Raw genomic sequence first — 23,029 nt, 5'->3', positions numbered from 1 at the left:
AGCTCCGTCCGCGCTGCCGCCGCCCCGGGCTGCCGTATGGCCGTCAGCAGCGAGAGCAGCGAGCGCCTCACTGCTGTTCTGGGGAGAACCGTGAGACTCACCTTAAAATGCGGCGTCTTCCAGGGGGTGCTGCAGCATGTGAATCGCGACCGGAGCCTCCTCCTGCGGACAGGTCGGGGCCCGCCGCGGCCGTGGGTGCTTCCCGGGAGCGAAGACGGGCTCTGGGATGAATAAAATCCGCGCTTAATGCGGGAGTTAACAGCACCTGCCTGTCCTCTCAGCCGTGAGGCTGGGCGTAGCAGACCTGAGTTGTGTCCCACTCCGTGTGCAGTACCTTACAGAAGCCCTCTTCTGTGGAGTGAAAGAGCTGTCACTTAAAATAACCTGTTCGCAGATTATTTTTTTTTTTCCTAGTTAATAGCGCTACCTGGTCTTGTGGTCTTGTTTTGTTCTGCAAATGATAAGCTTTTACCTCAAACGGTGGAACTTGACGTGTGTCTGTATGTTTTGCCCTCCTTCATTTCAGTTAAGAACTTGGAAACTGGCAGAAGCACTCCAGGAGTAAAGATGTTTTTTGGACATGAAATAGTCAACGGTGAGGCTTTTCTTACCACTTTCTGGGGCACAGGGATCATGCTCACTCTTAGTCCATTTTTAGGTCACTTTGCTGAATTCTTCTGTTGCACGTCTTTCTTTTAAAACCAGTAGGAATTTGAATCTTGTATAAATCACAGTAATTTTGTTCCCCAATTATCTATCAGTGAAATAATTCCCCACTTTGTGAAGGTTTTGTGACTATACTACGTTAAAGCTTATTAGTTAAATAACAAAGTCTAATAGGATCACTAATTAAAGTAACCACTCCAAAGGTTGAAATAAGTGTGCCCCCTCTTTATATCCTGAAGGCAAGTTACATTCGTTGTGTATATATGTGCAAGACTTTCACTAATGGACACTGCTGGGAAGTTAAATTGCTTAAAGTTTTGGTTAACTTGGTTTTGCTTTTACTCACACAGGCAAAAGCATCTCTATTAAATGGTCTGTTTATCTGACCCTCTTTCCATGATTCACTAGTGGTAAAAATATGGGATTATTCAAGAAAAAAAGAAAAACATTTCTAGTGTATAAAGGTCCTGTACATTTCCATTGGCATCTGCTTTACTTTGGGGACAAGGAGCGAAGTGCTGAGGGGGAAATACCTACAAGGCAGCTATCAGACTTAGCAAGTGGTTAACTGACTTCATTCTGTCTTTTTCCTTGCACCTGCTTTATTGGATATGTGATAGTTTGTAAAGTAATTAGTTGTAGTTCGATACTGACTTTGTTTTTGGTAGAATGCTAAGCCATTAGTCTTGTTTAAGTGCTAGAATTCCGAAATACATGTTATCTAGGCTACTGATGTAACTTATTTTGTATAGATTTGTACATCAGGGTAAATTTAAAATTATATAAACTATACTTTTTTGCATGTATGGCCATGTCCTATGGTGGTTAGTATCAATTGTGGTTCCCCTTTTTTTGGGAGATAACAGCTGTCAAAAAGTTGCTTGTCAGCACTAGAACATAAATTGTTTCTATTGCAGTGGAATTCCTGGATGAACCAGATTCAGAGAAGGGAACAGCAATGCTCTCTGAGTATGTTGAAATGTTTTGTTCCTTTCACCGTCAGAGAGGGGGTGGGATGCACTTCCTAGGAGAGCCACCACTTGCATTTAGTATAATATTGATGTTCGGATTTAGCTGTGCCAAGTTTGTGTTTCTCTACTCTAAAGAGGTGAATAAGATGGCGAGCAGAAGACCTCCACTGTGTAAAAGGTTCTTTCAAGGTATTGCTTACGATTTCTCTCTATTGCTGTTTTCTTTTTTTTTTTTTTCCTTCTTTTTTTTTTTCTTTCCACTAGTGTTCCTAGGTAGAAAAATTTGCTTGGTTTGTTTCCTTGTCAGCTTGTGGTTTCAGGGAGGATTTTCCATGAGCATTTCTGCTGTGGTGGAACACTTCCAGAAAAATTGCACAAGGAAGGTTAGGTTTATACAGATGCTCTTGAAATACGTATAAATGTGACTTTGGAAAGCTGGTAAAAGTATGTTTCGAACTCCTGCAGACCCATGCTTGTAGATGGCTTAATGCTTTGAGTCTTCCCACAAGACCACATTTGAATATTCTTCCTCTTAAGAGAAGTAGGAATGAAGTCATGTCTACTGAATAGTCCTTAAAATAGAGTTTAAAAGCACATGGAATCCTGATTAGCAGCAATCTTTTTGCTTGCTGGTGTTTTTGTTTCCTTTCTCCCTCTTAAGTAAGCCTACATTCACACGTACTTGAATATGCTGACCTTGGTAGCAGATTCTTGTGTTAATCTTTCAAACACAGAATTTTTAGATACAAGATTCTTCAGCTGCATCTAAAAGCTGATCAGAAAGGTTTTTTCATGTTTTATTCTATTAAGGTAGAGAAGTACATGATTGGAGCTTCATAATCGTAATGGGGTGTTTTTATATCAGTATAAGGAAACATACTAATAAGTCGTCTTTCCCAGTGAAGTATTCTTGACTTCAGACTGTCCTGTTGTAGAAATTAAGCATCTTATATGTGACATCTTTCAGTTGGGTAAATGTTTGCTAGCTCTGTTTTTTGTTTGTGTTTTTTTTTGATCCTGAGATGCTACAGTTTTATATGATTTAATAGCTTCCATTTGTTTACAGTAAAGTTTCAGTGGATGTAGCCGTTTTGCATACTCGTGAAGTTGTAAAATCGCCCTCCAATTGCAGTAACTAAATAATGCATCAAATATTATTGATTCAGTGTAAAGACTTACAGATATTTAAACTGGGTGGTCTTGGGCTCAGGTCACGTACTTCATTCTTTGTACTTTGAACTCTTTCTTCCCTTGAAACTGTGCTGACCTTTGCAGTGGTTGTCTGTTCAGATTCTATTTTCACCTCTTAATCTCAGAATAAATGTGAAATGTTATCTGAAATAAAGGCCCTTCTGTGCAAAATAAGCTTATTTTGCTTCAAGATCTTTAAGAACCATACACAGTGGATTAGGAAGTTGCTTTGCATGCAGCAGTTCATTGTCTGGACACAGGTAGATGGCAATGGATGAACTAATTTTCTGTATTAAAATGTCCATGCTGGGGGAAGTGTAATGTTTTGACTTCTGTGCTGTGTATGGTTGTCTTGCTCGTGCAGGTGTGCTTCAGCTGTTGAAGGGGACAAACAAGCAGACACAGAACCAGCAGACTGTGACCCATGGAGTTCTCCTTGTGTTTCCCTAGAGAGCCAGCTCAAAGCCTCAAATAGTTTAAAATGCTCCCACTCAGGTAATGTGAATATTAGTCAAGCAATGTAGTTAGCTTGTCTTTGTCAGACATCATCCTTCCCAGAGGCTGTTATCTCTTGGCTTGCCTGTATCAGAACAGGATGTATTCTGGAAGAGCAGTGGTCACAGAAGTATAGGTACAGCGCTCATTATCTGCAGACATGCTCTTTGCCTGCATATATGTTCACAACATAAGAAGGAAACACATCTGCTTTCCAGAATGTTTATCCTGAAGCTCTCATCAGCTGTAAAAGTGGCTGAGCAGCAGAGCTGATCTTTTGGAGAAACCAAAGTGCATCAGCCAGTGAGCGTTCCTCTCTGGTGATGGTTTTAATTTTATACTTGTTCCTGAAATGTATGTGGCATCATGGATAACTCAAAGCTCAATAAGACTATTGCCCTTTTGGTTCTGTGCTGGCTGTCACATGCTTGCATTGATTTGGTTGTCTGGTTCCTGCTGTATTGCAGATCCGAAACATGATCAGCTCATTCTGTTCTCGTAGAGCCATGACAAGAGTACTAGACCTGTGTAGGCTGAAGGAAGGTTTGCTGCATTTACCTGGGTAGTGGGGGAGAAAATGAGCAAGGGTTGTTGTGATCTGGGAGAGCCTTTAAAAATTTTTTCTTATGATCTTTTAATTGACTGTTATTGACTGTTATTTTCAAGTTTAGAAGATTATCCTTGTGTTGTCATGGATGCATATTATTAACATTCACATCTTACCTAAAGAGAAGAGAGAATCTTTAAGAGAACCCTTCTTTACCTGTTCATTAGACATTGATATACAAGTGTTAAAATATATTGAAATCTGACTTAAATACTCTTTCCCTCTTTGATCACTTAGCTGTCTGTGTTCTGTGGTGTCCGTGTCTGTTATTTTTGTCTTTGTTACAATATTTTTCCTTTCCTGAACAAGCTTGGGAGTTAGGGTGCTTTTTTAATGGATGTTTGGTTTTTTTTAATTGAAACCTCTTTGTTTCCTTTATGCATCATAACAACAAAAAGTAATGCTGCAACTCACTTTTAAACAGGCAGTTTTTCTGTGAAAAAAACAGAATTTTGCCGTATGCTCTAGACTGTACACATCTGAATCAGACAGTTCAGTAATCTGTTACGGTGTGTTCAGGAAGTAGAAAACTAAACCAGAAAAGCAGAATGATGATACAACTAAAATACATATCTTGTGCAAAGTTTATTCAAAGTAGAGGAATTGTCTAATGTTTTTTTTTTCCCCCTTCTGTTTAGAGAAGGAAGAAGATAATGTGGAGTACACGGTTGTTGATTGTTTCCAGCAGAAATTTGACCCAGCAGTAAGTGCTAACGAAAGCTCTTTTGCAGTGTACGTAACTTCTAAGACTGTTCTGTTCTAGTTGTCAGTGGATCCATCAAGTGACAGGATTGTGAGCACTGCTTCATGACATCTTATACTGGAAATCACTTTTGCAGAACGTATGAAGTTGGAATAATAGGTAGTAACTGGCTTCTTTAAGTCAAGTAGAAATGGCATCTCTTGTGGCATCAAAGTATATTTAAAGCGTGCATACGTGCAGGGAAAGAGGTCAGTGCACGTGCATTTGCAGTGGGTGGATGTGAATCTGCGTCAATGTGTGTTGGTTGCTATTTTCAGATTCTATATCACCAGTAACTGAAGCGAAGGGTCAGTATTACTATTTAGTGGAACAATTATTTTGATTAGAAAGGGAACAACATGAGGATTTGTTGGCATTTGGAGAGGGAATTGATTGTGTTGGTTTTGTAGGTGTTTGGAACACTAGACATGCATGGACCTTTTTCTCTTAAATCATGTATATTTCTTTCATGTAGAAAGGCTTAGTTTTAGAACTTGGAGCCAATAATACATTTATTATTAAATTTAACAGCGTTTTTTAGATTCTGAATTAGACCAGCAATACTATAGGTCCTCCATGCCATTTTGTCTTGCAGTAATGTCAGTTGGGCTTTGAGCTTTTTTTGTGGTAAATCTATTGCACATACAGAGGTAAAAGCTCTTCCTCACAGGAAGAGAGTTGCCTGATTGCAGAGGAATCTGTTGTTTGAAAAAGAAACTGGCTTTTTGTATTTCTGTTTTTGCCTTCTACTGTTGTGTTACATGTGCATTACAGGTTGCTTTATCTCAATTGTCTGAAAGCTTTTTACATTTGAGTAACAGGTCTTTCTTTTATACCTTAGAAAATTAGTTCTCCTTTTTATCTGAAAGGAGCACCTTCTTTATGTGATCTTAAGGAAATTCCTAAAACCTGCTTAGGAGAATTTCTTGGGAGGAGGTCAGGGGAGTCTATATTCTTTATCCATAAAATCTCTGTTAAATCTATCTTTGATGTTTCTAGTTGTGGAATTTCCAGCTATCTGTAACTGGACTGATACTGTGTCTGTTTCTCTTGGATCACTATATATCTGAGGTTCATTGTGGCTTTGATCTGTATTTACCATTTTAAATATGGATCATGACCAGAAAAATCGCAATTTACTATTCGTCCATCTGCCTATCATTCTCTGGCACTGTTTATTTTAACCCTATTTTTTTTCATTAGGTGCTGCACCTGAAACAGCAGTGTGTTGTCAGCATAGCAGGAGAAGGTGTTAATTTGTGTCGTCATGGAAAACTGTCATGGCTTGAGGTACGAGGCAGGTATTTCCCAAAACATGCCACTAAACAGAGGCATAACTGAGAAACATTTGGGGATTAGCTTGTGTTTGACTTGCTTACATAACTGTTTTGCTAAGGGATATGATGTTCTTGAAGACAGATCAGGTATTTCATAAAAGACCTGTTACGGAAAGAATTATGCCATTGTAAGGCAATATAATAATAACTGAACTTGTATGTAATATATACATTTGTATATAACAATGTAACATACTTGGTTTGACCTCTTTATACGCTTGTATACAGGTAGAGGTATTACAGTAGTACAGCTCTTACCTAGAGAAAAACTGCAAGACCTAACCACAATGCCAATATAATTAAAAGAGTAAAATCCATCTAAAGATGATACAGTATCTTAATTAGCTGCGATATTATCAACGTCTGAAAAGGAAGGGCAGAAAGGAGAATAGCTTCATATGTTAACTCAAAATGATCTTAGTTTATTTTTGTATCGGTTTAAAAGTGAGTGTGTTTATCCAAAACAAAAACTTGTATGGGAGTCATGCTTCAAACTTAATTCATTTATGCAGACATAAGTGTTGACAAATGTTTGCTTTGGTATAGCTAAATTGTTTTCAAATAACAGCTTTTGTTAAACTATTATGAATTTGAACACAGGCAAAACCTAAATTTCATATCGTGTTTGAAATGCTAGGATGGAAAACAATGTCATTTACTTCTTTGGTAGTGGTCTTTGACAATGAAAGGAATGTCATGGGCAGAAGAATTTTGTTGGAAGTGTTTTTTTAAAAATGGCACCATAATAGGTGTAGGAATCTAAGTACTGTGCATAGGGTTTGCTCTTGATATGTCTCAAAATGCTATATTTAACTGTGTATAGTAGGCTACTGGATTGTTTTTCACAACTATTGTGAGAGTCTCTGAGCATCTCTGGAAAAAACGACTTTTTTTATGGATTATCATTAAGGAAACTAAACCTGCTCGCCCCAACATAAGCCAGTACATAGAAGATTATGGCTTGTAGGCAACAGAGCACTCTCTCCTACTTTCAAATCCTTTGTTCTTCTGTCCCTCACTCATTTTCTCTGTAACTGAGTTTGTTGTAGATAGCAACAAAGAGCCGTATTTTCCTATTTGATATCTTCCTTCTGGGACCTCAGGCTTTCAAAAATGGATTACAAATGGTGCTGGAAGATAAAAACATCTTGAAGGTAAGGGTACATGGTGTGTGAGGACATTTGTGGTGGCAGAGGTCATATACGTATGTAATGATCTAGCTGCACCAAAAAGTTGCAGTTGGACACAAGTTTGCCTGACAGCTCTTTCTTGCTTCAGGTCATGCATGACTGCCGCTGGATCTCAGACTGCCTCTTTCACCAGTATGGTGTCCTTCTCGTCAATGTCTTTGATACACAGGTACCCTTCAGATATTCTGGTTGGGAACAAAAGTTCCCACAAGAGAAACTTCAACCTTGTTCAGGGTGTTCTCTCAAAGAAGACTTAACATTACTAGAATGTGACAATTGTTGAACCATGTAAACATAGTGGTTTTGTTCTAGCTAACAAGAACTATCAGCAGGCAAGGCCGACAGTGTTATTTAGAGTCTTGTGTAGACCCATTTTAAAAGGTAACTAATATATAATATTAGCAGCAAGTTTAATATATTGGGGTTTTTAAGATGTGTTAACGGGTCTTGATCAAACTTGGCACAACCTGAGGCTACCCTAACGGGCGCCAGCTTGGCTTGTGCTTTATATTCTTTGTTGTTCTTTATGCCATTTCACAAGTGTAGAAACAGATTCGGGCTACAGGTATCCAGCGCTGGGAAGCACCTGCTAATAAAAGCAGTGGTGGAAGTGAGAGAACAGGCCATGTTACCACAAAAATCTGGTTTTGCTGGTGCAAGCCCTGGTAGTTGTGGCAGTTAATGTTGCATGACTAACAAGAGAATTAGAGGCTTTTGAGAGAGAAGAAAACATGATGGCTGTGATCTTTCATAATAAGCATGGATATGTTATGCATAGTTATGTAGGACTTGTCCTTGCCTGTATACTGACTTTTCATGTCATAGATATGACTGCCTATAGTAACTCTTCAAAGCCCTAATCTGGGCTATGTAGTAAGCTTTATATAGCAGAGGTTTCTCTCAGTCCCTTTCTGATCTTAGTTTGTCCTTTTGCCCCTAAAAATTATGTTATTCCATTACAGGTCAAATATCAGTCAGTGTCAAGTCTTGACTGCCATGAAAAAAGTAGGGATGAAAATTCCCCACCAGTGCTCCCAACTGTGCTGGCTAGAACATGTAACTGATAGAGTGGAAATAAGTAACCAGAACTATCCACCCTAGGCGGTGGTCTGAGGTACACAGAATGGCACTCATTGTTCTGTTGTCTTGGTATGAGCTGGCATGCCTACTTTTCTTGCACTGATAGATCTCTAGGCTTAGATTTATTTACTCTGATTCATTGGCCTGAATCCTACTTGTAATGTAAGTAAACTACCCTGCGGTGTACCTGATATTGTGGAATCAAGCTGTCTAGATACCTCTGAGCAAACTCTCATAGATGGTTTTAGTGAAGAACTTCTTAGAGACAGCTTCTTAGTGTTGTTAAAATTGAAACAGGCTGTGTGCACAAGTGAGACCATGCTTAAAAAACACAGCAATGGAATGAAGAACTGTGGTTTAGATGGGATCCCACCTGCGTAATTTTAAAAGTGTTATTTATCCCTGGTTTTGGCCAGTTGCTGCAGCTGTTTATTCCTTGCAATAAGTAACCTAATATCATTAACACAACATGTAGAGGATGACAGTGAAAGGTTTCTGATGTTCACTAACTGTCTTCCCCACTGATGTTCTTATAGTACTTAAGTATCACTTGTTGAAGTAACTTTTAGTAATAATACTGCTATTTCACATTTGACTGCCTTGGGGGGGGCGGGGGGGGAGTGTTTGTCCCTGTTGGGGTATAAAGGCCTAAAAAGCTGTATAGTGAGTTGGTAACTGGCTGTTGTCAGTGCTGGCATCCCTAACATTGCACGCTGAAATCCCTGCCTATTGTAAAATGTTGGTTGCACATCTGTGTACTACCAAAAGAAATAATACAATTCTTCCTAGAGGTGTGTGCTGAAAGAATAAAGAAAACTTGACAGCTTGAGACTTTCCATAAGGCAGAGATCCATGCAAGGTTTAATCATAAAATGTACAAGTGAAGAAGTCACAGTTGCTGTGTGGTTGCACAGATCAGTGCACACAGATTACTCTTTAGCGTGTCATTGTTTTTCTGCCCTTGAATCCAAGCCATTAGCATGCAATGACTTTGGACAAAGATTTCCACAGTGACAGCTACATCACTGTTTTCATTGTAGGCAAGTTTATTCTGTAATCTTGTTCATTCAGATTAGACTTTTTATGAATAGTCATCAAAAAGATGCTTTCGTTTTTGTTTAAATATTGAAGTCTTTTCTCTCCTTGTTTAGAAAGCATTGACATTTTTTACTAGAAATTCTCTCTAACCATCTAGAAGAATGGAATATATTTCCATAGATTTGAACATCATCTTTGTTTTGACTTTGAGTAAAAGTAACTGATTGCTTGAGAAGATCTTTCCTGAGGTTCCTCTTCATCTGTGTTTGGCCACTGAGAGTGAAAAGACAGAGAAGGTTTTAGTGGTTAGAAGTACAATACAAAGGTCTGTTCAGTAATGAGTGATGGAAACTTGCTTTTTGCTTGGTGATTTGTGCTTAAAATCCAGTGAATCTTCTCCATTTTATTCTCTTCAATGAACTCATCATTTTGAATTGTTGCAGTTCCTTTTTCCATGTATGTTTCCTGCCACTCTTCAGTTAGTGGTTGTAGACTCCTTTGGACTGCAGCAATGTAGTGGACCTAGCAGAAATATAGGCAGTCTTAGATGCTCTGTCTTACCACAGAACATAAGAGGTCTGATGTTTCTTTCCTTAGTCCAAGACAGCTTGTTCTATTTATGATGCTCTGATGTTCTGCATTTTCTTCATAATACCTTCATACAGTCTTTTATTCCTTGGAAATTCAGTAAATAGATTGCCTTAGCACTTTCGTCTGGTGGGCTTAGCAAATACCAGGCCTCTCTCCCAGAGAAGGCAGCAGTTAGCCGCTTAGCTGATGCCTCAGAGGCTGCTTTAGTCATTAATAAATCATACCAGCTGGTTTGCCTTTGCTATTTGACAGGAAGATATTTTTAATTTTTTTCCCCCAAAGACTTTATATGTAAGTTGGGAATGAGGATTTTGTCTTGGAACTTATCCTCACTGTAAGAGGCCAGTTACAATTCTGTCATTGCTAATGCAGGGGCTGAGCTGGTGCTGCCAAGCACTACATGATCTGGTCTAGGTAGCACATGGGCATGGTGTAGTAGGACGGCTCGAACAGTGGCTTCAGCTGTAACCCTTGCGGTAGAACTGAGCTGGCCTGTAAGCTCATGGGGTTTTTTGGTGCGATTGTAGATGCTTGTATTGAGTGTTGGCTCAAGGTTTCTCAGGAGAGAGTAGTAAGAACAAAAGGGCTATGAAAGGTCAGTGAGGATTTCAGGAGACCAGAGTGGGAATCTGGGCTTTTGAGTAGCAGAGGAAATCTGAAGGAGAGGTTGTTCTTAATGGCAGATAGCTCCATCTCAGATTCTGAGTGTGTCTGTGCAGGCTTTTTATTTTTTCCTCTCCATTCCCCTGGTGAGTGGACTATCTTCCAGGCTTTCCTTTTCCATTGTCTTCTCTCTGCACCTGTTGCAATAGTCCCACTCATCTTTGTGCTTCCTGGTTAGGGACAAGAATAAGGGCTGTTCCTGCTCTTACTGCAAAAGGGAAAAAGGGATGAAACCAGGATGAGAAACAAGCGAACACCATGCCATGCAGTTGCTGCTGGAGGCTGTTGTCTGCTTCCCTTCTGGCTCTGTATGCTGTCAAAGATGAGTCTTACTGGCAAAATCAGGTTTTTGGAAAAAAGTTTTTGACAACTTACACGTTCTTTCATCATGTTTTCCTTACATTCCTTACTGGGCTAGAAGGAGCCTTAGACTAATACAACATATAACTTCTACAAGTCATTCTTAAAACTTAATTTACTCTTTTGTGTAACTTCACAGCTTTGAGTCAGATTGCTAGCTCTGCAATTGTATGCAGTCAAAATGAGGATTAATTTGTTTGCCGTGTACTTTACTTTACTTCTCATGTGCATCCCCACTGTCAAACCTTCACATTCTTTGCCTTGGGTTAACAGATGCTGGTCATGGCATATTGATCCTTTCCACCACAGGTTGCTGATGCTCTGCAGTTCTCAATGGCAACAGGTGGCTTCCTTCCACACCGTGTCTGCACGTTACAGGAGTGTTTGATGCAGCAATTGAAGATACCTTCCAAATGGGATGACATCATGAAGTTCTGGGAGCAGATAGCTTCAGTGAGTGATTCAGTGAGGCACCTTCTGAAGGCTCAGTTGTGAGCTGTGCTTTGCCCATCTCAAGATGTTTCTGTCTTTTTTTTAAAGAGGATGACACTATGCAGTGGTAAAATTGCTGTAGTTAAGAATGTTTTGTCACACTGACTTGCAAACTTTAGTTGGCATCAGTGCTTACGCTGATATTTCCTAATAGCTCATTTTAAATTGAGGTTTTGAAGAACCACAAAGCCTGTATCATAGAGGATATATATAAAATTTGGGTGAAAAAATGTTCTGGATATCTTAATATATTTGACTAATTTTGAAACCTAGTTCCAACAGAACAAGTTGGTTAAAATGAATCCTGAGTTGAGCAGGGAAAGAGGAAACTTTTATTGCTATTAGAATGAAAAATTCTATTGCAGTATTAGAATGAAATTCTGCAGTAGCAGAATGAAAAAATATTGCAGTATTAGAATGAAAAAATGAGTAGTGATTTCTTTTTTTTCTTGCTTGTGCAGTTCAGCAGCATTTTTCAAATTGTTATTCTCTATTGTCCTTTTTTTTGTCAATCTTTCAGATGGAGACAAACAAGGGAAAACTTAATGGGCCAGAAGCTCCTAGGATTTGCAGAACATAAGCTTGATAAATAGAATAGAACAGAATAGAGTATTTCAGTTGTAAGGGACCTGCAATGATCATGTAGTCCAACTGCCTGACCAGTTCAGGGCTGACCAAGTTAAAGCATGCTGTTAAGGGCATTGTCCAAATGCCGCTTAAACACTGACAGGCTTGTTCCAGTGTTTGACCACCTTGTTGGTAAAGAAAAGCTTCCTATGTCCAGTCTCAACCTTCCCTGGCGCAGCTTTCAACCGTTCCCACACATCCTATCACTGGATACCAGGAAGAAGAGACCAGCACCTCCCTCTACACTTCCCTTCCTCAGAAAGTTGTAGAGAGCAATAAAGTCTCCCCTCAGCCTCCTTTTCTCCAAACTAGACAAGCCCAAAGTCCTTAGCTGCTTCTCACAGGACATTCCTTCCAGCTCTTTTACCAGCTTTGCCCTTCTCTGGACGCATTCAAGGACCTTCACATCTTTCTTAAATTGTGGGGCCCAGAACTGCACACAGTATTCAAGGTGAAGCTGCACCAGTGCTGAATACAGCAGGACAATTGCCTCTCTTGACCGGCTGGTTTTGCTGTGTTTGATGGACTCCGTGATGTGATTTGCCGCTTGGCTGCCAGGGCACACTGCTGAATCATATTGAGCCTGCTGCTGACCAGCATCCCCAGATCCCTTTCTGCAGGGTGACTCTCCAGCCATTCCTCTCCCAATTTATACTTGTGCCCAGTGTTACTCCATCCTAGGTGCAGAATCTGGCATTTCAACTTGTTAAATTTCATCCCATTAATCATAGCCCAACACTTGAATCTATCTAGAACCCTCTGCAAGGCATCTTGACCCTCAGGAGGGTCAACAGCATCTCCCAGTTTGGTATCATCAGCAAGCTTGCTAATGGTGCATTCAACACCTGCTTCCAGATCATTCAAAAATATATTGAACAGAACTGGCCGTAAAATTGAACCCTGAGGAACACTGCTGGTCACCAGTCACCAGCCAGATGTAGCCCCATTCAGTACAACCCTTTAAGCTCAGCCTGTTCTTCACCCAGTGCACAGTGAACCTGCTCATCCTACAATTGGACAATTTGTCCAGAAGGATGCTGTGAGGGACAGTATCAAAATCCTTACTAAAATCCAAAAAAACTACATCCACTGCCTTCTGTTCATCCACTAAATGGGTGACGTTATCATAGAAGGATATCAAATTAGTTAAACAAATAGTATATAAACATGCTAGTGCCAGTTGTGGCATCTTTTTGCTGGGTTTGTAATCATCTAGCTGTGCTTTTTCAGGTCAGGGAAAGGCTTCTAAAGAAGCAAATAAATATAATAAAACTAGATACTTAATGAGACTTCACTATATAGGCAGGATTTCTTTACTGAATAGGAACAATCTCTTTCCTACCAGAGTGTTTTTTCTCCCTTCATACTGGTCTTGTAACTTCCTGAGTAAATCTGAGTAGTTTTGCACTGCCTGTTCATAGACTTAAAATCTCTCAAAAGCCTGGATTAAATGTTATTTGATACTGCTGCAATAGCTACTCAGTGAAACCTCTAATTTAAACACAGCTTTATTTTTATGTCAGTTTTGAAATTCTAATAGTGTCTCTCAAAACTTCTATTTAGAGAATTCTGTATGGCAAATGTAAGCCAAATGACAACATGCCTTTCTTAGTTTACCAGACCAAATCCTCCTAGTCTGAAGACTAAAAGTGGAAAATGACTGTGTAATCTGTATGTAGTAAGTATACCAGTGTAAGCCATGCTGTAGGGAACGTTTTGCTCAGGGTATCGTTGTCATGCTGCTTAACTGGGGCTTATTTTCATGTTCTTCTGATTCCACTTGTGAAGACTGAAGATGTTAACTATCCCCAGCTGCTTCTCTGGCTCCCTTGATGGGAAGGGTTTTTTTTCCCTTTAGATATTTCAACTCAGCTCTTAGGAATCCACCCTAGTTTCAGGAATGGGTGAGATTGAACCTAGCATTAAATGCTGGAATAAGCATGTGTTGGTTTTTGGTTTGGGGGGGGGTTTGGGGATTTGTATGTTTGTTTTTAAAAAGCAGTCCCTCCTCCCAAACTCCCTCTTCTCTAACATCCAGAGGTTTGTACACAGATGGCCTTAGAAGCTGCAAGCATTCAATAGTGCTGAAAATAGAGACCAGCATCAGGAGATATGTTGTAAACTGCAGAAGAATGTGATGAAAAGCTTTGTAAATAATTTTTGCTACTTAAATAACTGTTTTCATTTGTATTGGGATACACAGGAGAATCCTGAGATATGGTTCTTGAGACCCTTTCCAGCTTCTCTGCTTAAATCATTTGCACAGAAGGCTGTGTACCTTCTGCTGCTCCACTCATCTCTAATGGATAACTTGATGTCTGACCTAACAGCTGTAGTACATGATTATTTAAATGCTTATCGGACCAAATCTGGAGATCACCTTGGGAGCACAAAGGTAGGTGTGTCTTTGCTTGTTTCTCTGGTTAGTAATTTGACCTAGGGCTCTGCTGGATAAACTCTGGAGGACCTAGCTACAGCAGCTTCCTTTTTAGCAGCTGTACACCCTACTTTATGCCACATACCTTGTTTGCCTTGCAGAGCAGCAGAAGAGATGGTGTCTGTATCTACTTAGCTGTGTTTCATTGTTAGTCCGTTGGCGCAAATCCACCTTAAGTTAGTATTGTGGATGGTGAGCTGCAGCTGTTAAGACATGGGCACAGGCACATGTGCCATCGTAGAATGGTTTGGGTTCGAAAGAACCTTAAAGATCATCTAGTTCCAGCCCCTCTGCCATGGGCAGGGACACCTGCCACTACACCAGGTTGCTCAAAGCCTCATCCAACCTGGCCTTGTACACCTCCACGGATGGGGCAGCCACAACTTCTCTGGGCAATCTGTTCCAGTGCCTCACCACTCTCAGAGTGCAGAATTTCTTCCGTAGATCTAATCTAAATCTACCCTCTTTCAGTTTAAAGCCATTACCCCTTGTCCTATCACTACAAGCCCTTGGAAAAAGCCTCTCTCCAGCTTTTATACAGGCCCCCTCTAGGTACTGGAAGGCTGCTCTAAGGTCTCCCTGGAGTGTTCTCTTCTCCAGGCTGAACAGCCCCAGCTCTCTCAGCCTGTCTTCATAGGAGAGGTGCTCCAGCCCTCGGATCATTTTCGTGGCCCTCCTTTGGACTTGCTCCAACAGGTCCATGTCCTTATGTTGGGGGCCCCAGAGCTGAACACAGTATTCCAGGTGGGGTCTCAAAAGAGCAGAATCGCCTCTCTCAACCTGCTGGCCACACTTCTTTGGATGCAATCCAGGATACGGTTGGATTTCTGGGCTGCCAGTGCACATTGCTGGCTCAAGCTTCTCATCAGCCAATACCCCCACGTCCTTCTTCTCAGGGCTGCGCTCAATCCATTCTCCACCCAGCCTGTACTTGTGTTTGGGATTGCTGTGCAGGACCTTGTGCTTGGCCTTTTTGAACTTCATGAGATTTGCACAGGCCCACCCCTTTAAGCTTGTTAAGGTCCCCTTCCCTCCAGTGTGTCATCCACACCACACAGCTTGGTGTCATCAGCAAACTCGCTGAGGGTGCACTTGATCCCACTGTCCCATGTTGCTGACAAAGACGTTAAACAGCACTGGCCCCAGTACTGATCCCTGAGGAACACCACCTGTCACTCACTGACCTCCGCTTGGACATCAAGCCATTTACCGTAACTCTTTGAGTGCAACTATCCAGCCAATTCCTTATCCACTGAGTGACCCATCTGTCAAATCTGTCTCTCCAATTTAGAGACATGGATGTTGTGCAGGACAGTGTCAAATGCTTTGCAAAAGTCCAGGTAGATGAAGTCAGTTGTTCTTCTCTTATCCACCAATGCTGTAACCCCCTTCTGTTCAGTCTAATCTGAGACTGAGAATGTCTGGGCTCAATGGAGCCGGTGTATGTGCAAGGGCATGAAGAGGGACAGGCAGTTGTGAAGTGTTGGTCCCTGGAGCTGCCAGAGTTGCTTTGGTTTGGTAAAAGCATTTAGTCCCCAAATCTGGTTCTATTTTACTTTTTTCTTCTATTCGGTCATCTTTACTGCTGAGCTTTTTTGCATATAATGACTGTTTCTGTGACGTGTGGTCTCTTGCAGGCCAAAGTTTTTTATTTCTGGAGAAACATCTCTGAGTTAAATCTTGTCTTCCTAATTTATTCTCACCTGTGTGATCTTAAAAAAAAAAAAAGTAACGCTTCTCTATCTTTGCTTACGTAGAACAGAGGGTGTTGCATGCCCAGATACCTTGGAGTGGCTCTTGTATGGTGGACACTTCTGTAATTGCTTGTCAATTTTTAAGTGGTTTAATTTTTAAGTGGTTTAATTTTTGGTTAAGGAGCATAATTTCCTGCACTAACGGAAAGAACAGGTCCATGCAAACCAAACAACCAGTGGTACTGGTGTGGACTTTTTCTGTCTTCTCAAGGAAGTAATCTTAAGAGGGCTGACCATAACTGTGTAAGATACTCCTAGTATTAAATCTGAGTGAGAAGTGAATGGTCAAACATCCTCATTCATCACAAAGATTGAGTCATGATTAAGTCCTGTTACCACCTCATGTTTGCAGTTGTAAGTGTTGTGAAATATTTATTAGAAAAAGAGAATGTAGGTCTGTCTTCATGGAAGAAATTGTCTTTTTCTTTGCCCAGATTTAACAAAGCACTCAAGCACAGACTTGTATCATTTGGGAATTTCTTAAAGGCTCGAAGCAGTAAATCCCATTATTGAGGATTTAGAAGGAGATTAGTTTAGATAACCACAAGAGGTCATAGCTGCTTCACAGATGGGAAAGAAGAGTTCATATCTGAAAACCTTTTCTTTTTGGAGGAGAGCTGCCAAAAAAAAAAAAGGTTGTTCATAGTTCATGGAAAAAAATGAGCTTGATATCTGAATTACCAATGTGAAATGCATGCAAAAGTACGCATGACACAAGGGAAAAGAACAGTCTGTTAAAATGAAAAGAGTACAAATACTGGTTTGTATTGGGCTATTTTTTTTTATAGATTTTTTTTTGAAGTGGTACTCAGGTTGCTGAAGCCAATGCTTTTGTAAATCCATTTATTCCATAAGATTAGCCAAGGAATTAATCTGATCCTCAGCGTTTCAAGTGGCATTTTGAAGATCTGTTTAATATCACACCTGATAATCATGCTTCTTGCAGTTACTTTGGAACTCTTGTCACATGGATAGTAAAAGCAACCATTTTCACTATCATTTCACTGTTAATCATTTTCTATTGTTTCTATATCTTGCAAGATCACACAAATGAAAGTTTCTTCTACTTTATTTAAAATCTGCTTGCAATACATATTTAAACTCCAAATATGGAGTTTCATTTAGTTCAATCTGGTCTGTTACTTCAGTTTCTTCGCCAAGTAAGTAAACAAAGTTAACTTCAAGGGAATCCTTTGCAAATTGATGAGTTCAGCTAAATCTGTTTTAAGGAAAACATGAAAGAAAAAAGAAAGCCTCATTTGTGTAACTTCTAGGTTTTCTGGCTAAGTCTGTATTAATTCCTTGAATCAAAAAGCCTTTATTCAGATCTGATTCTCAGAATGCAGTAATAGTCAAGATACTTACCCCCCACCATATTTTTTCTAGTGCTTTTTCATGGATATTTAGAATTAAAGTTATAGATCACTGAGGACTGTTATGCCTTCTGTGCACTTTGTGGAGTTACAGTTGAAAAGTTACCTTGAAAATGCTTCTACTGGACTATTTTGCCTTTTACCCTGATCGGTTAAAATTTAAACTTGTACTCTACCTTGGACCTTTGATGAACATGTGGTCTGGCACAGTGAGCTTGACTTCATCTTGGAGCCAGTTTGCAACAGCAACACTGAAGTCCCTATGCTTGATGACTGAGTTCTCCAGACATGATCTGGTGCAGTTCCAACACTATTTCAGCAGAAGTAATGGATCTCCTTGGATTCTGAAGTAAATACTCATGTCAGGGAAACATTGTGGAAACCTGAAATACGTTATCTACTATTTTCTCTCCATGCTGGAGAACTGGAAGAGAGGCCTCTGCTGCTGAAGCAGGACTGTAGCAAAGCCAAAGACAATAAATGCTGCAGAGCTATAAAGAGATCTCACACTACTTCAGCTTCTAAATTGGAAGGTGGACATAATTCATGAGTGAACAGGAACCATCTGTGGTACATCAGGCCTTTACTTGAAAGTTACGTGAGTGAAAGCCACTAGGCAAGAGAGTCTGAGTTACCATGGCCTCTTTGATTTACAGGCACTTGGAGATGACCAGATCAGGAAACTGACTGACTTCCATTGCTCCGGGTAAGGAAGCCTCTCTGGGCCTTTCTCTGTTCTGTTCTTGGATTGTGCTTTCTGGACTGAACCACCAGGTCTTCAGCCTTTTGACAAAAGGAAAGTTAGTAATGCAGACGTGCCTTCTGTTGTGCCTCTGGGCTACAAAGGTGTTTGAGTATGTCATACCTGACTAGAGCAATGAACAGGTCCATGCTTCCCTGTCCTGCTCTTGGTTCCTCTGATCTTAAATGACATCATGTCACACAGAAGAATGCTTTTTTTCCTCTCCCATTCTCCCAAACTTAAAACACTCCCATGGAAACTGTATATGTAAAACTATGCAGACACAGACACAGTTTCAATCATGAGACTTCATTAAAAATGAAGTACTGAAGCTGGATGGTATACATAGCCACATTCCTTCCCATCTCCGGCTGTCACATGTTGAATCTCAGTTGCTGGATCAAGATTTACAACATTGAACTTCAGCTTGGACGAGCATGGTAGCATCTTCCTAATCTTTCCTGGGTCACTGCCACATCTAGAAGTTCATAATGCCAACAGCTTTTGCATGTAGTAACAATATCAGGATATGTTTGGTGAAAAAGATACTTTGGCTTTCCAGTCTGAGGTTGCCTGTGAACTGAATAACGCTGAGTAATGACAAGTAATGTTGAATGATGACTACTGGGGCAGTTACCTGCTTTCTCCTTCTCCTGTCGAATCAGGGGGTTCAGCCTCTGGGAGTAGATCTGAACCAGACTGTGGGTTTTTCACCTCTTGGAAGTAGCAGCAAGGAAAAGCGAATATGCATAATCATGGAGTAAAAACCAAGCCCTTATGGATCACTGCATCCACTGAGAGTTGAGAAAAGTGTGAATGTAATTAATGTAATTGTTACCACCCTTCCTTGGGCTCTGTATGCCCAGTCTCTGCAGTCAGTTTTCCACATGCATGTCTTGTTCCTCAGTGAGAATTTTCTGTATGTGCCTGTTAAGGTGCCCATTAATGGCAGAATACAAGAATCACTTTCTGGCTAAATGCACAGCACCTACTAGGGTCAGATCATCCTTATGGCCTTCAATATTCAGGATTCAACGGCTATTCAATGTTCAGGAGTGCTTAATTTCAGACATGCATAATTGCGTGTACTTACGACTAATTTTGCTTCATTTCTTGAACATGCATGACTGGTGGGGGGTTTTGTTCCAGCTTATTTCAACAGAAGCTTGTACTTTCCTTTGAAAAATTTTCATAAATAATTTGATGGGAACAAAGTCCTAGGTTGTCAGAGGGCACAGATAAGCTGGTAGAAATGGAGATTAATGACAGTTTATTGCTTTCATAGCAATAAACTGGCAAGGGCAGAGCAAGCAGCAGTAAGGTATTTCGTGCAAATATTATGTTTGAGTCTTTGACTTGGATGTCATAATTCTCATGAGCAATTGCAGCAGTCACTGGTGGTAGTCCTGGTTTTGCCTGAGGTTTCAGCTGTCTTTTCTTCCCCTTGATCTTTCAGATATTTTGCTGGAAATAGCAAAAAAGCAGAGTGCTGTGGTCAGCTAGTGGGCAGTTCTTGCAGCAAGACTACCTACCTACCTTGCTGCTGGACAGCCAAACATGTTCTTTTGTCATTTGATAGTTGTTTCAGCAGTAACAGAAGAGGAACTGAAGAGCTGGCCCATGTGCTGGTACACCAAGTGGGAGACATAGTGGCAGGATGCAACTTGATAGCATGCCACTCCATGACAAAGCTTCCTTCAGGGAAGAGCTGTGGAAAAGATGGGTGTCATGCATCCTAGCAGTTGCTAGCAATGGTGAAGTATAGCCAGTAGTCCACAGCAGACAAAAATGATACTGGGAGAAGAGAACAAAGAGGAGAATGGAGGGGAAAAAAAAAAAAAAAAAAGGCATCTCATTGAGCCTCACAGTTTTGAAAATACATGTCGACACTTTCTATGGTTTCTTGTTTCTGCAGATAGTAGTTGAGTCTTCTGAATAGTGGACAGTCCCTCCTAGGTAACTGGCTTTTTACCCACAAACCAGATGCAAAACAGTGACCTCTGATCCCCAGCACTTTATTATCAAAACCCTCAGCTTCCCTCTTCAGCATCTTTCTCAAACTGATAATCTTCCTTACCACCGAGGGGGAGAACTCAGCACAAACTTCTCACCCTGAAGGTCTCTGCAGTTTCCTGTGTTGTCAGCTAACTGTGCCAGGAGTAATTTTTCTTCTTGTGGCTGCAGGCATTAAGTAAAGTAGTTTTCCGTGCCTCTGCAGCTCTGTCACTAGAAAAGAGCTAGTAAAGGAGGGAGCTGTATGTGCTACATTTCTAACTCTCCTTGTGGATTCATATTGTGTGCTGTTAAGTACTTGGAAATGCAGCTGCATTCTGATGTTTAGGACTTAGATTCAAAGAAGCAAACGCAGCGTGGGAACTCATCAGTATAAAGAAGCAAATGTTCTCCTAGAAGTGCGGCACTTTCTTGTTGGAGTGGTGACAGTTCACAGGGGAGTTGCACACCCCTGTGCAACAAAGTTGATTTCCCGATGCACTTAAGGTAAAGCTGCAGTAGATAAGGTGCAATGCAGTATATAATACCGGATAACATGTTCATGACACATGATGGCATAAACTCTGTCTCTGTCTAAATCTAACTGCGTGCCTGAGACAGAACTTTTCCTAATTGGCAGGTGAGATCTGACTGCACACAATGCATATTAATTATTATGAACATACAGCCTGAATTTTCATGCAATTTAGCTTTAAATGGTTTAGGGTCACCTCTCACTGTAGGATACTGTAGCAGTTAAGAATGTACATCCAGCTTCTTCTGGTTAAACACAACTGAAGGTGGGTGTTCTCAAGTAAGTGCTTGCTCTGCTTTTTTCTGTAATCCTATCTGAACTATTTAGTCTTCCTCTGGATCTTTGCAAACTTGTAGACCTAAGTTTTGTGAGGCATGGCTTCCTTTAACAAAAGCTGCGGTAACTCTTTCTTCCACTGCATCACATCTGTATATCCACTCATTCTTAGTGTTTCTACCAGTATGTTCATACTTACCAGCATGTTGCTTTCTGTATCTTTCCTGAGACCTTCCTTAAACATTTATTATCTTCCAATCCCTGGGTATCAAGGCAGGTTTTAAGCAAGATACGATAGTTACTAGTTCAGCTTTTTCATCTTCCAGTGTTCAGGAATGTTGGGTGAAATCCACCTTGCTGTTTGTATTTTAAGTATCAGTATTAAGTGTTCATGGGACAATCCGAAACAGATTCGGGGTATATAAAGAATGTTTTTGGTATGGGAATCTCCACTTTTTTTTCATGCTGAATGTAGAAGAGAAAAAAAATGTTGTGTTTTTTACAATGCTGCTTTTGTATTCTGATCATCACTTGGCCCTGCAGCATGGTTGACATTTTGTGCTCCTCTCATGTTTAAATAAATTTTTTTAGTTCTGTTATATTTTCGTTAAATAATAATAGAATTATTCTGGTCTGCCCTTTGTTTTTTTTTCTGTAACTTCATCCTTACCATTTTCTTCACCGGGATGTGGCTTTGTTTTCCTGAAGGATGCTTCGTTCATTGTCTCCATTTCCCTAACCTGTAGTCCTGCCAGTTTCCTTTCACTCTTTCTGTGATTTTTTTGCTGTTGGGTAATGTTTACTCTGTGCTGCTTGTATACTGTCTTGAAGTTGTCTCCATCCTACCTGCTAGGATTGAATTTGCTTGGCTGCCTCTTACTGCTTTTTTATTCAAGCTTCCTTATTTGCATAATTCCCCTTTCTGCAGATGGATGCAACTGGAGTTTTTGGTTTTTGTTCCTATAAAGATGGTGAGCGTTGCAGTCCTTGTTAAGGAGGAGATCCTTGAATATAGTATTTTGAAGAGTGTCCTATGTGCTGCTCAGGACCAAATTAAGGAGTGTATCTCTTTCACACACTTCCTAAGCAGCTGTTTCATTGATTTAACTATGTTGGCTTTTTCCACATAAGGGTTTTTTTGCTTGTAGGATCGAATACCATGACTTGAAATGAAAAGCCAGGAAAGCTGCCTTTGCAGTGGCTCCTACAGGCAAACATGAACTGGTTATGCCTCTTTTTGGGGTTTACAACAACTTCATAGTGCAAAAGGTTTTTCAAGAGACATTTAATTACCTGTTTGCGGTATTACTTAAATCTTGAAGATCTTCATAATAAAGGTGAAAACATCACATGCAAGTCTAATATTTTTCCCTTTGGGTTGCCTTTAAAAGAAAGTGTGGGGGAACTCTCTTCCCCTGAGGTATTCTTTGTGTAAGCAGGTAGTGGATACATTCCACGGATATAATGAGATGATTGTTCTATTCCATTGGCTAATTACAGAAGCCACTCTTATCTGGTACTAACAAAAGTAGGGCATGTGTTTGCATATGTATTGTTTTGATTACTTTTCTGTTTCTTTTCTTTTTTTCCTTATCAGCCCACTTGCATGGAGCTGCCAGAGGAGTTGCGTCAGCTGGCAGACATCCAAAAACTTAGAAGGGAAAAAGCAATAAAAGACTACAGAATGAATGGGGATGGCCTTTTGATCAGACCAGTCATGGAATTAAAAGAGAGAAACCATCCACAGAAGGATGGAAACTACAGAGATGATGATGATGGGGAGGATTGCTTCCCTACAAATAAAGCGGTGTCTCAAATTACATCATTATACAGTCAGGCTGTACTTTGTCAAGAAAAGCTTGAAAATTAA

General features: G+C 40.3%; 1 protein-coding gene across 1 annotated transcript; it reads left to right on the top strand.

Annotated features, from left to right (window-relative positions):
- Positions 1 to 16: 16 nt before the first annotated feature.
- EXD1 (exonuclease 3'-5' domain containing 1) lies at positions 17 to 23,029 on the top strand. Its single transcript, XM_009988701.2, has 11 exons — positions 17 to 172; positions 527 to 595; positions 1,584 to 1,635; positions 3,193 to 3,323; positions 4,569 to 4,633; positions 5,876 to 5,962; positions 7,059 to 7,163; positions 7,288 to 7,368; positions 11,241 to 11,384; positions 14,254 to 14,445; positions 22,757 to 23,029. Exons 1-11 carry the CDS (start codon positions 37 to 39, stop codon positions 23,027 to 23,029), a joined length of 1,335 nt encoding a protein of 444 aa, XP_009987003.2. The 5' UTR covers positions 17 to 36.

The sequence above is a fragment of the Tauraco erythrolophus genome, chromosome 6 (genome assembly GCF_009769465.1).
Source record: "Tauraco erythrolophus isolate bTauEry1 chromosome 6, bTauEry1.pri, whole genome shotgun sequence".
NCBI classification, from domain to species: domain Eukaryota; kingdom Metazoa; phylum Chordata; class Aves; order Musophagiformes; family Musophagidae; genus Tauraco; species Tauraco erythrolophus.
Note: the sequence above shows the minus strand (reverse complement) of the source record. Positions and strands in the feature narration are given on the sequence as shown.

What these genes read in the sequence shown, in the direction of transcription:
- EXD1 (XM_009988701.2), top strand. Translation starts at nt 37, where the DNA reads ATGGCCGTCAGCAGCGAGAGCAGCGAGCGCCTCACTGCTGTTCTGGGG. An exon ending in GAAAACTGTCATGGCTTGAG is followed by an intron (nt 5,963 to 7,058) that starts GTACGAGGCAGG and finishes AGTTTGTTGTAG; the next exon opens with ATAGCAACAAAGAGCCGTAT. An exon ending in ATCACCTTGGGAGCACAAAG is followed by an intron (nt 14,446 to 22,756) that starts GTAGGTGTGTCT and finishes TTTCCTTATCAG; the next exon opens with CCCACTTGCATGGAGCTGCC.